At 36.2% G+C, this 14,334-nt stretch overlaps 1 protein-coding gene across 1 annotated transcript in view; it reads left to right on the top strand.

The window, feature by feature from the left end:
* AOAH (acyloxyacyl hydrolase) overlaps positions 1–14,334 on the top strand; it is a 1,217,970-nt gene that overhangs the window by 191,100 nt on the left and 1,012,536 nt on the right. Inside the window, exon 4 of the mRNA XM_044065645.1 lies at positions 9,110–9,209. Within this exon, the coding sequence (XP_043921580.1) occupies positions 9,110–9,209 (100 nt within the window). The remainder of the gene's footprint in view (positions 1–9,109; positions 9,210–14,334) is intronic.

The raw sequence follows: 14,334 nt of genomic DNA, 5'->3' as shown, positions 1-14,334 counted from the left end.
ATATATATTGCTAAACACTGAACTGCACCCCCCCATACATTATTCCTAAATAAGGACCTGCATTCCCCCCATACACTGTACCTAAATAGTGACCTGCATTCTCCCCATGCATTTTTCCAAAATACTGGCCTACATTCCCCCCATGCATTGTACCTAAATATTGACCTGTATTCTCCTATACACTATACCTAAATACTGACCTGCATTCCCCCTATACATTATCTAACTCCCACTCCTCCATGCTCTATAGCAAGGATCTTGCTAGTCCTGGGTAGGTCCTTTTATGGCTCTGTTTAGTTCTTCTCCCAGTATGACTGGCAGATGTGCAGAATTAAAGTGAAGCAGTTTATTAAACAGAGTCTGAAGGATGATTGGGTCATCTTGATTGGGTACATGGATGATGACTAAAATAATTTCCCACCTATCACATTAAAGACAAACCACCTACCATCTAGATCAGCATTTTTGTTTTACACTTTACTTTTTTATTTGTTTTTGAATGAGATAACAACCCCTCTGTTTACTGTTTTTTATTTATTAATTTATGTTTACAAGAAAAATAGCTTAGCCCTGTCAATCCCTTTATTCATTGCCACTTGTCACCACTTGTGATAATGAGGTATGAAGTACCTGCATGTTGGCAGGCTAGATATTGATCACATGAAGCAATTTACAGAAAACAAACTTACTTCTTTAACCATTTATTTCATATTTAATCATTGTACTGAATGCTGCAGATTCCGAATCATGATTAAGTTACAGAGGACTACTTGCAGCATACCTTTGAAGCATTCCATTGGACACGGGTAATGTTATACTCAGAATGTCCATATAAGCTGGGTATAGAGAAGTCAACATAGTGTAATTAGCTATGAGTGAGTTAATCAAGCCATTTGCAACTATTTTCTTAAGTTTGGTTGTTGCAGAAGGAACACCAATGCCTTGACAACGGATGACTCCGCTAACACCTTTCTTTTCTTTAATTAATATTTCCATGCCATCCGTATGACTGATGTGTGATCTGACAGGGTACTAGTTAATAGGATTTCTGTGCAGTAATTACATTTATTTTGACTTGTGAAACTGCTGATGTATCATACATAGAGACTTCAACGCCTAGGAATGAAACTGATTGTACCTACCCAGGCACTAACCTACTAATTAATAAACTACAAATTACTTGTAGAAGTTGATAACTGCTTGAAATGTATTTGCACAAATATCCTTCCTTATTTGGCACTTCAATATATTTTAGTGTCACATACATTGACAGCTCAGAGTACAGCATCTCACAGAAATTATAAACTTCTGGAGTAACTTCATCACACAACATTTATTTATTTATTTATTTATTTATTTATTTATTTATTTATCAGTTGATTCATTGAATTACGTTTGTTAACCAGGGTAATCCAACTGAAGACAATTGCCCCATTTCAGTGGAGTCCTGTAGAGAAAAAGTACCCCCCCCCCCCACAAAACAAAAACAGAGAAAAAGAACAATAGGAGAATATAGATGAATAATAAACATAAACTTTTATACAATGATGAAAATATTATAGTAAGCTCCAATAAATATGCATTTAGCATAAAGAATTAAAGGATAGAACAATTTTCATTCATGCAGTGGTGTATATCAATTTTTCTCACATGTATATATCAAGTTAGAGGAGATGTATTTGGCTTATTCATATGTGAAAAGGAAGTGGGGAGGAATGGGGAAGTGCTTGGTATATAATTGTGATTCTGAGTGACAGGATTTCTTTTGATGTGGTAGAAGTTAATTTAGGTAATGATTAGAACAGGACCAGCTATGAGATCATCTTTCAGTTTTTTGACAAAAGGCGTTTGTATTGCTTTCAGTTTTAAGTGTGATAGGAATAGAGTTCTGCAATACTGCATATAGTGAGTCATTAAATTGTATAATGGGCTTGGCAAAAACACTATGATCCTGTGATCTAAGTTATCTTTTGGGGTATATATCTACGTAGATTATCTATCTGTATCTATATCTATACCTATATCTATACAAAGATATAGATAATGGTGCTTACAGAAGGGCATTTGTTGGGTAGTATAGGATGTAGTGGGCAAGTGCCGGTTGTACATAGCTAAGAACATTATGGAGTTAAAGCCAATGGAGTTGGTGTACAGCAGAACAGTGATAGGTTTTCTATGGTTAGCTGCTTTGCTGTACTATTTTACTAGCCTGTTGAAATTTGACTTTTGTTGGCTAGTTTTCATAAGGAAGGTGTACTGTAGTTTGGGTGGTAGAAGGGTGTCGGCTGACAATATCTGGGCTTGAGGAATTAGGAATGGTTTTATTTCATACACCCTTCCAAGACATTGATTAGTTTAGCTATGACAGATATGACATGTTCTAGAAAATTGAGTTGGCAATCTATTACTGCATCTAGTACTTTTGTTTGTGTAACCTATTTAATAGTTGCTTGGTTGTCTGTGATTATGGCTATTTGTGGAGTATCTTTGAGATATGAGTTAGTGCTGAAAAACATGATTTTTATGGAGTGGGGCTTAAGGTAAGTGAAGAGTCATTGAGACAAGCTTCATATTTAGTGAATTGACATTTATATAAGTGATTGCAACTCTGTCAGGGTGTTGACACTACATGAAAGTGTAGAGTCATCCACATATTGGATAACAGTTCCCCTTCTGACTGCTGTACGTATGTCATTAGTGATGACAAAAAATAAAGTGCCTAAAAAGGAACCCTGTTAAGACTCATGTTGTTGAAATAAAGGTTGAAAAGGAGTGTTTCCATTTTACAGCTTGTGATCTGTCAGCGAGGCAGCTGTTGAACCATTTGAGAGTAGCAAACATACACAGTGGTGCAGCGGTAGCGTTGTTGCCTCACAGCAAGAGGTTTTCCGTTTAATTTTCGGCTGGAGTGTGGGGAGTGCCTTCTGTGTGAAGTCTGCATGTCCTCCCCGTGGTTGGGTGGGCATTCAAAAGACATGCGAAAATGGGCGTGCCTTCGTTGAAGGTTGGACGTCGAGCTGGCACCTCGGCGTTCGTGAAAATCTACTGCCAATCATTAGCGGACCGGAGATCCGTTGTGGCGACCCCTAACCGGGAAAACCCAAAAGACATATATATATCACCAGTGTCTAGTTTTTTAACCTCAGGATATCAAAGGCCTTTGAGTGATTTAAGGAGATGGCTGTGCTTAGTTTATGCTTATTTAATGTTGCATATATAGTATTTAGAAATGACAGTACTGTTGTCAGAGCTGTGGACTGCTCAAAAGTACATTGGTATTGGGAAAATAGGTTATTTGTTTTTAAGTGGTTGAGAAGTTATATATTGATGCATTTTTTGAGTATTTTAATATGGGAGAGGATTTCAACAAGTCTGAAATTTGTGATTCGGTAATCTGGTCCTCCTTTGTGGATTGGAGTGATGTAAGATTGTTTCCAAGTTAGAAGTATGTACTGTTGTGTGACTGCTCTATTAACAAGAATGCTTACATAACAAGCTATTCAGATGGCAGCTGCTTTTAGGAATTCAGGGGGTAGCAGTCAGGGGCTAGAGTGATAGTTTTTAGTTTCTTTAGTTATGTCTTTGTGTGTTGTATAGCTACAGGCTGAATGACTAAGTGGCATTGCTCTGATTGGACACTAGTGCTGTTTGCTGAGAAAGCTTACGTTATTGTTGGTTTCATTTGGAAGAGGTTAGGACATATTTTTCTGCCAGGAATGATTGATTAATAGCAGGTTTTGCATCCTTTAAGATGATCTTTTTGATAACAGAACAAAAGATTATTAAAAATGATAAAAGACAGAGGCCTATACATGAAGACTAGTAGGCACTGAAGATATGCTTAAGGGGCTTGCACCTGTGCATCCTGACTAAAAGTGCCCTTCCTTTATATATCATACAGCAATAACAATACCTAGCACTGGGAGGGAATTTGCTGCAGTAGTAGGAAGCATGCATCTTTCTCACATCTTCCTTCTTATGTGCAATATTTAATAACAACAGGGACTGGAGATGATAGAAGACAAGATTTATCAACTTATTGCTCATCCCTGAATTTATTTAGTTGTGCATTTCTTTCTCTGCTTGATCTGCCTAAGGTTTCAGTGAGGTACGGTATGATTTTTCAGCCCTCTCCATATAATGATCTTAGTTAGATTCCAGTGGATTCCATAACAAAAGAAACCTGCTACTTTACACTTTAGTCAGTTCTGTCAGCCTTCTTTCTTGACTGAGAGAGTTGTAAAGAATAATTTCTAGTATTCCCTTGGCTTACAATAGGAGAGTTCTTGGGGAGCCTGTGAATGCTGTAAACTTGTTAAGACTACATATATACCTGAAAATTGACATACCACTGATTTTCCTGCCTTTTGACCCATTTTTATGCTTATTTACACACCAGAATCCCTCACTATATATTCAACTAGTACTGGAAAAGGTCGCCTGTGTTGTGGTGAAGGAATTCTATATGCCATCTACCTTGACCACTTGAGTAGCATGATACTTCCAAGTGGGTGATTCATTCCACTGATAAAGCTTTTTGCTCCCCTTAGAAAAGAAATGGTCTTCAGTGGGAAAAAGAGCACTTAGTCAGCATACATATATATCCAGGCATTGGCCATCATGATATTTTTCCTTATCTTTGAAATGTTCAAAATGTGTTCACTGTATCTGAAGTCCAGAAACCTGAAAATTACAGTTCTCAGATTTATAGGGCAAAGTTCTGTGTGCAAATTCTTAGTTATTTAAATAGGCTACCTTTGTAACTAGTGAGTATCTTCCCATGTTATCATTCTCTGTCTCTCTCTCTCTCTCTCTCTCTCTCTCTCTCTCTCTCTCTCTCTCTCTCTCTCTCTCCATATATTTGAACAGGCCCACTATATGTAAACTACACCTTCAGGACATGTTTTCTACCTCTGTAATTATATAATTTGTGTCTGGCTGATGTGTGCTCAGTTTTGGACCACATTTTCTCTTCTGACACCTGCAAACATGTCACGTATTTTTTTCATATTGGAAGTATTAATCCTGTTGTATAATGAGTAACTCTTTTGCTGTGAAGTCAGCTCATTCTTGACTGGTGCAAACTGTCTTGCATACATGCATACATACATACATACATACATACCCTGTCTTTTATATGTAAAAGAAGGGAACTTAACATAATTTTGATGAAATATAAATATATACCTGCATAATCCTTATCCCTTACCAAGAGCCCCTTATACCAGAAATCTATAATTTTCATATTTTTTACCTCTTCTATCACTATTGGAGCCCCTCTAGCAGTCAGTATTATAACTGCCTTTTTTCTTTGTCCATCATATTCTTCTGAATATCCATCCTGAAATCCTTTCTTTGTGAAATTCACGTTACTTTCTTTCTAGATGTGTCTTTTGCAGCATTGCTATTTGCACTTTGCATTTCCTTAATATAATTTATTTTTGTCTATATCTGTAAGGCCATGTATATTCCAAAATACTATGGGTAGAAATGTATAGAGTAGCCATTATAATAAAAAAGCTTTTGTTCCCATTTATTATACATGACAGTTTTTTTGAATTTGTATTTCCAGCTTTGGTCTTACATGTTCTCATTAATGTTTGGCAGGCTGATCTTTTATACAGTTGTTTCTTTTCATCTTCATTGGGATGTATATCACATTTTCAAGAATTTTTAGTTAATGAATACTCTCAAGCAAAAAACTAAATACATTTCAGAAGATACCTATCTCCTATAAACTTAGGACAAACACACTAAACTGTACAGTTTCATCAAATAAAGTGTAACCCTCCAGATAGGAACAATTGTCTCAAATTGACAACTGTACCACAGGTATAATCTAATCTAAAATTAAGGTTATCCATGCTAAAGCACATGTTAGAACCTCTGCTCCACTTATGCTGATTGCTGTCTGTTCTTTGCTTATCTGTGTTCCCTTATGGATGTGAAAAACAGCTTGTATGCCTTCAGAAAAAAATAACTTTTAGCCCTAAATAAAACTAAATTATGTACTGTTCTATTAAATGCATTAAAATAATGCTGCTGGGGAGGCTACTATCTCTTTATTTCCCATAATTCAGACTTTATTTTCCAATAAACTGCTTGCAATTGGTCATTTAAATTTTGCATTTCTGTCAGCAAAGAATTGTTAGAACTCCCATGATTAATTGCTTGCACTTGTAGACAGCTCATCTCCATGTAAAAGTAGTCAGCAATGAAAAAAAAAGCAGCTAACAACTTAACAGATGCATGACGGAATCTTTGTAAATTTCACTCAGAATAGAATGTATAGAATTCCCCCGGTTAACTGCCTTCACTTGTAGACTTCTCACTGAGAACATTTGGTAATGGAAACAAAAAACAAGCTAGTATTTTCTACAGATGTAAGAAGCTTAGTGTTTTCATGGATTTCATCATTTTGTCATATTTTTCAAGTCTATTTGCTTACAAAAGTTGTTTATATCTTAATCCAAGGATAGTAATCCAGACATCCATCCTTATAAAACAAGGAAAATTTTCATCTTAAGTCTATATATCAGAATATTTTATGACCCACCTTCACCCTAGCAGCCCAATATCACAGCATTATATTACCTTAAGTTTGCTTCTATCCAGCCTTTTTTCTTGTAATATGGTAAAGCCTATAGTTCTTACAACTTAAAAGACACCTATTTACTTTAATATCTTTAACTCATGCAACAATCACTGAAAAGACACCCCTACATTTAAAATGCTGCTGACCGCACTAGACAAAACTGCTTTACAATATAACATTCAGTTTATATCATGAAATATTTTATACAAATAATAATAAGAACAAAAATTGTTTTACTTACAGTTACTTCTTTTTCCCTTAGTGTCTTTCTAAACATTAACAATATAAAGTGGGGTATATGCTTTACAGTCAACCCACAAGTTTAACAAAGTCAAGTCTTTTCCAGCCTTCTTTTCTTGCAAAATCATATTTCACAAATGTGATTAATACTTTACAGTCTCTCATTTGTTTACTAATTTCAGTGGTGTTGGTCTTCTTACTGATCATTTTCATCTCCTAACAATACACCCAGGTTCAAGTCCAAGGTACTCCTGATTCTTCTACTCAACTCCTGTGTTTTTTTCTGTCTCTCAAGCATTTTCCTTTGAAACATTGGAAAAGGTTTCACTGGCAAAGTCTCTCTGTCATGTTTAATATCAGAAGAATAAGATGCAGAGTCCCCTTCTGCTGGCTGGCTCATTTTTTGTTGGATATTTTTTATTTCCTCCTTGGCCTGTTCTGCATCAAAAATCTTTGACTTTCCAGAATAAATATTCTAAAGACATTTGGATACAGCAGCTTGAATATCACACCTGGCTGTCAATATTCTGTGACTGCTGGTATATATCTGTTTCTCTTCTGCCATGTGTGTAGTGGATATAATTTTCTACAAACACTTTGCTGTCTCTAATTTTTAATACTTTTCTCTTATGCCACAGTTTTGTCAGGATCAACTCTTTCTGCTGGTAGGACTGCATCTTTATTAACACAGGTCTTGGCTGCTTTCAAATTGCCAGGTTTGTAAAATACACTCAATGTGCCATTTCAATGAACACAACCTGCTGTAGAACACCAGTCTGATTAATTTTTTTGTGCTTTCAAAAAATTAATACAGTCTCTTCCTTCAAATTTCTCAGAAAATCTCAGATTTTATCTCTGTGTTCTGTCTTCTAATTTTACTATTTTTGAAATGGATCTTCTTGAGAAGCATTTTACTCAGACACCATTTTCTTCACGTCAGTCTCTGATTTTTGTCATTTTATCAGTACATCTGAATAGCTAGCAAAATCTTCTATTTTTTCCACCCTTTTGTTAGTTGAGTTGATATAGTCTTTCAGTGTTTCATTTATTTTAATCACCCCTGAGTAAAGTTGATTTATTTATTTTTCCTCTAAATTACTGAAAGCCATCTCTTGAACCAGTGCTGAAGCTTGAACTACTTTTTTGCTGAACAGCTGCATGATTCTTACCAGCCAGTGTTTTCTCTTCACTATTTCTGTTTTTTTTTTCCTTTCATGTTCTCCAGATTTCTTATTTGCTGGCATTGAGGCAGTGCACTTACTAGCCAGTAACTAAATTTTACCCAAATTTGCAGTTTCACTGCTGTTTCTGTTTTCAAGGTGGGAGAGCTGAAAGTAAGCTGCTGATTAGTATACAGCCATCTTTGAAGTCCAACATACTTTCTCTTCTTGAGCCAGTTTGCTATCCATCTTACCACAGAGGGATCAATATTGAATGCCATCAGCTCGCTTATGATTCCATCATGCTGTCAAATGCTTCAGCCAAATCAAGATAGGTGGTACGGACAGTGTTCTCATGATCTACTACTTGTGACCTTTTCTTGGAAACCTATCAAATTTAACAGGTGTGACTTCCCCTTTACAAAGCCAAATGCCATGAGTTAAGTCAAATCAGATTTCAGATTTTTTGATTTATGAGTTTAGCAGTAATGCACTCCATGACTTGGACTTGCAAGGCTGATGAATGTGTAGTTTCTAGGGTCTGTCTTGAGTCCACCCTTGTGGGGGGTATCACTATTTCAATGTGCCAGGGTACCAGTATTATAAATCACCACACAACTATTCATGGCTTCCACTTTACTCTGACTACCTACCACATAAACTCCTCCTTTTTTCCATGCAAAAGGGTGAGAGTTACTCATGGAGAAAAGATGTTTTAATCAAGCAAGAGCAAATAATGTCTTTAAGTGATTACACTAAACACTGAAATGTTTAAAGTAGAGAAATATAACATGAGAACTTCGAAATGTGATGTAATTATTTATCTGTGGCTGACAATATTTATTTTGAAGCTCTGACAACATATTTATGTCTAGCAGGCATTGCATTTACAGAGTTTGAGCATTTTAATTTAGTTATCTAGTTATTTGCTCTAGTACCTAAATGTGATACTAAAATGTAATTCTTTGTCTGTAGTGAGCTACTACTTTTCTGTTTGCAAAAATACATAATTCCGTATTTATTTATTTCTTACTACCATTGAAATAATTGCTACTCTTGTGTTAGAGACATTTCAAAGCTAAAAGTGTTATAATCATTTGATTCTTGCTTACAGACTTCTCCATGAGATTAATGCAGATGTGGTTTGCTACGCCATCAAGCTGTGCAAACAGGATCCCAAACAAGGAGTCTGCCACATCTACAGGTATACAAAGGTGAGTGACATTTGTGTAGCTCATTAATAATCATCCCTCATCGATACTTTAAGAAATGACTTCCTCTGTTTAATTATAGTAGAGATGAGCAGGGCTCGTCATTTCCTTCTATTTTGATATTATGGAAAAGTTTTCAAGATAACAGGGAAGATCTGTTTAGCTGGGAGAGCAGGACGTGGCATTTTGCATTCTAAGGCTTTCACTAATGTTGACCTAAGTCTTGTTATCACTAGATTTCAGAATTTATTCTGATGAGAACTTTTGTTGCATCCAGAGAGATACTGATTCCTGTGTACTTGGAACTTTCCATAAAACATTTGTGAAATGTCATAATCCAGCTTTATGCAGTATGACTGCAGCAAATTTAATAGGCATAAAGCATATCCCTGATTCAAAATATATGAAAATCTAATTGCCAGCACTTTAATATATTTGAATTAAATGCATTTTGTTTTAACTCAGTATATTTGGCACAAACTGATCTGACTCATTTTGAGATCGATGCCATATGAATCAAACTATAATATGGCTGCATTTAGTATTAGTCTAGGGTTACATCTCTAGAAGGTAGTTTTGCAAAGCTAAGAAGCAACATTTTCTAAAGTGAGATTGTCCAATGATGTTTAGAGGAGCATACCCTAATACAAGACAGAAATAACAGCAGGGCAGAGTGGGTCTACATGCAGTGAACATTAAGTAAATCCTCCAGGATTAGCTGCATAATTTGAACTTATGTAGAACACTTATACCCATAAGACTGCATTAGAGACTGAATACTAGTTGCTTAAATGTATAGTAATCACTCATACACCATATCAGACAGCATAAATCATATGGCAGATGACAGCTCAAATTCTGAATATACACAGATAATGAAGAAATATAAAAATAAGAACTTTATGTCATCAGAAAAGTACACATATATGACCAGTTTGAAGTATACATATATATGAAATATCATACATGAAAATGTATGACAACAACTTTATTATACACAGAAGATATAAAGTATATGTGCCTGCTTCATAGAAACACAGTCCATTTAGATCAGGACACAGGTATTTGAATCAAGTACGTTATGCATAAGCCACTGTAGTTGCATGAACTAGCTAAGTTACACTGAACAAGGCCATGGTTTGTATAGTTATGGTTATAATAACTTAATTGTTGGTTAACAGAACACTGATCACATATGATTTGGTCCACAAAGTATGTTAAAGTAATACATGTGGCCTGTAGAACTGGATTCATGCGCTGTAATAATGTGACAGATCTAAATAATTAAACCTGAAATATAACTAAGCTTCCTAAATTAAACCTGAAATATATCTATAAGCTTCCTTCTTTTGGTATCCTGCATTTTCAAGACATGGCATTTGTAGTAGAGATTTGAATTTATTTGTACCATCTAAAGACCTTGGTGAGAAAGAAAAATTATTTTGCCCTACACAATGGAAGTGACTCCGCGTTCTAGCTTTCATTTGCAAATTCAGTTATGGGATATGTACCTTTTTTAGCTGGAGGACCTTAATTATCTGCTTGGTTTGTGCTATTCTGCTTTGAATAGAAGGAGGACTCCTACATTTTGTTTTAGTTCATTGCTAGAGACTGGCTGTAAGTGGTTCATTTGGGTTCTGCAGGTAAAGACTTCTTGTGTCATTGTTTCTTTTCATTCACATCACCTGTATCACTTTATTGCTGAAGGTTTCCTGTTTTTTTTTTTTTTTTTTTACCAAAAATGAGTTCATTCTAACTACTGAGTGGAGATGTTTTATGCTACAGCAGTCCATTGGCCCTTATGTTTTTTGTCAATTAGTATTGTTATCAAGAGAATAGTTTATTTTTCTTTTCTTCATAACCTCCTGCTGTGAAAGTATTTGGAACTTGTGTGGTACTATCAATCCAATTAGGTGGTCTTTGAATATTTTTTGACCATTTGATCTTGGTTTGCTTCTGGCTGCCATTTTGTGCTTGCCTGACATAAGCATGTCAGCAGTTGATGGCTGTAATTTGGTAACAAATTTAGTATCTTTGGACAGTTATATTTAGACTCTTCAGGTAAAAGAAAAATGTTTCACTTTGCTGGACAATGGAACATCTAACTTATCCATCTCTACTGGTACAGTGGTTACTAAATCTGCCTGTGTGGACTGTAACAGTATAGTGTTATGTTTTTTTTTTTTCATTTAATTGCTAACTGCTCACTGAAGATTATGCTTGCAACTATTTGTTTCAATAAAATGTAATTTTCTTTGGGTATATTATTTTATTCTAATTTGTTCATTTCGTACTGATAATTGCTTAGGTAATTGAGCTCTGTAATGAATATGAATTTGAACTACTAAACACTGTAAGTGGCATATGTCCTAAACCTCAGGACGGTGCTCAGGGAAATCATGGGCTTGGCCCAGAAGAACCTGGCAGAAGCCCAAAAGCAAGAAAAGGTCTGGTATGACAGGAATGCTCAAGCTAGGGAGTATGCCTGAGGCAGCAGGTTATGGTTCTTATTCCTGTCAGACACAACAAGCTGCAGGCAGCTTGAAAGGGACCCTTCAAGATGGTAATGAAGGTCAGTGATGTTAACTACATTGTAAAACTGCTAGGCAGGAGGCAGGGGCACAAATTGCACCATGTTAACATGATGAATCTTTACCATGATAGGGAGGCCCTTGTGCTAAGTATTTGCAATAGAAGGCAGGAGGAGACTGAGGGGGATCTATGGCTACAGGGAGCCAGCCAGCATAATCCCAAGTTACTACGGTGAAGCCTAGGGTTGCAGGCATATGACAGGATGGTGCAGCACTGTACTGGGGTCAGAAATTCCAGGGCAGCTGGAATCGCAAGACAGGCAATGTGGTAATGTATTCCCAGATAGGCTGATTCATCTCAAGCAACATTTCTCAAGGGTCACTTGAAAAACTAGCCTGAGTCTTTGAGGGGGGAAGATGTGTGATGAAAGGAGGTACTGCCAGCCTAGCTATCTGGAATTTTGTAAATAATTACATGTCATTTGTGAATATCAACATGATTCATATAAGATATTTGTGTTACAAATGTATTAGAATTTATGTCATGTATATATGTCTCTAACTTGTTTGTACAGGCATGTGTGTTAAAAAAAAGGTACTTTGTAAAGTACTGAGCTTAAAGATCTATCCACAGTGTGCCCTGCTGGAAGAGAACAGAAATATGCATGCACTATTGTAACTGTTTAAATGACAGACAGTCTTTGTGACAAACTCATTTGTAAAGGTAGATGTGCTATGAATGCTATTATATGAATTACATTTTTACTGGAATTCACTAGTTACTAAACAGTGTTTTTACATTAATAACATCAAATTACTTAGTTAGTGGCATGTTAACATTAATACCAGTCTTGTTACCTCATTTGCTGTGTTTTATAATTCTACCAAGGACTAAAGTGACTGAGTAACGTCTATGTAAATTTAAATACAATATATATAAGGATAAAGTTTTAACTATAATTTTCTAAGACTGAGATATGGTTATACTGGATGGTAATATAAAAAAAAACTCTCAATTCAGTTATTTACAAGGTACGGCTAGTGTGTTGTGTACTCTGGATGTAGAGCTGCATATTGATAGGCAGCCTGTCACAAAAACAGCTGGTAAGCTGTTTTAAAAAAAATGTATCTGTTTTTACTGTATTTGTGTTTCTTCCTACTTTATTTTGCTTTTGCATCATCTTAAAAGTACTCAAATTGTATTTATTACTGCTTGATGTAACTCATTCTAAGCCTTTTAGTTTAAGCACTTGGGCTTCAGACCAGTTGTTTTACATTAAGAAGGTTTGTGGTCTGCACTGTAGTGGCAGAACAGGTAGCTTGCATCCTTCTAAGTTTGGAACTGCTGATTGAGGGCTCAGTGTCTGTTATTCTAAAAGTGTATTAATTCTGGTTTAAGCACTTGGGCTTCAGGCCAGTTATTTTACATTAAGAGGGTCCGTGGTCTGCACTCTTGTGGGAGGAGAGGCTGGACTCTGCCCTTCTGAGCTGGAAATTTCTGGTTAAAGGCTTATAGTGCCTGCATATTTGAACTGCTTCTTACTGAAATTGGTACACCTTGTTTGCTGTAGCATAGACTAGATCCAGGCCTGCTGAATCTAGCTTTGTTTGTATAACTTGAGCACTAATCCAGGCATTCTTTAAAGTATTCAATTGTATTTATTACTGCTTGGTAGTAACTTGATTAAAGTGTAGCTATCATTCTAAGTCTTTTGGATTAAGCACTTGGGCTTCAGACCAGTTGTTTTACATTAGGAAGGTTTGTGGCCTGCACTGTGGTGGCAGGACAGGTAGCTTACATCCTTCTAAGTTGAGAACTGCTGATTGACGGCTCAGTGTCTGTTTTTCTAAAAGTGTATTAGTTCTGGTTTAAGCACGTGGGCTTCAGGCCAGTTATTTTATATTAAGAGGGTTCGTGGTCTGCACTCTTGTGGGAGGAGAGGCTGGACTCTGCCCTTCTGAGCTGGGAATTTCTGGTTAAATGCTTATAGTGCCTACATATTTGAACTGCTTCTTACTGAAATTGGTACACCTTGTTTGCTGCAGCATAGACTAGATCCAGGCCTGCTGAATCTAGCTTTGTTTGTATGCTTGTTGTTGTTTGCTTGTTATTTCCTTGATACGCTAATTCCACCTAAAACACGGCTTTTCAGTGCTTCTGTGGATCCCTAGTGATATCTGCATTGCTTACTGTACTTATTTCCTTGTTTCACTTGAAGAAAGTTACTGTTTGTTATTTTTGCATTTAAGTTACCTGTAACACATTGCATTTAAGTTACCTGGCACTTGCTCACTAAGTCAGCACTAAAAAATTAAAAGCACTACACCCTCACAAACTCCCCTTGAGTACCTTGTTCCCCATTGGCCCTTTTTTTCAATTATAAAGGAATTCCCAATACTATTCTAGCATGTCCAAAGGTCAGTTGTCAATCTCCTCTCTGGTCCAGCTAGTGAATCTGGGAATCTTGAGGCAATGTTACAACTGCCTCATGTACACAGACAACCCTCTCTTCCTCCCAACAAATTCCAACACATGTGAGATAACCTCCTGCTGTGAAAGTATTTGGAACTTGTGTGGTACTATCAATCCAATTAGG

Source organism: Protopterus annectens, chromosome 3.part0 (genome assembly GCF_019279795.1).
Source record: "Protopterus annectens isolate FY-2018-M chromosome 3.part0, PAN1.0, whole genome shotgun sequence".
Taxonomy (NCBI): Eukaryota; Metazoa; Chordata; order Ceratodontiformes; family Protopteridae; genus Protopterus; species Protopterus annectens.
This window is presented reverse-complemented; position numbering and strand designations above follow the sequence as displayed.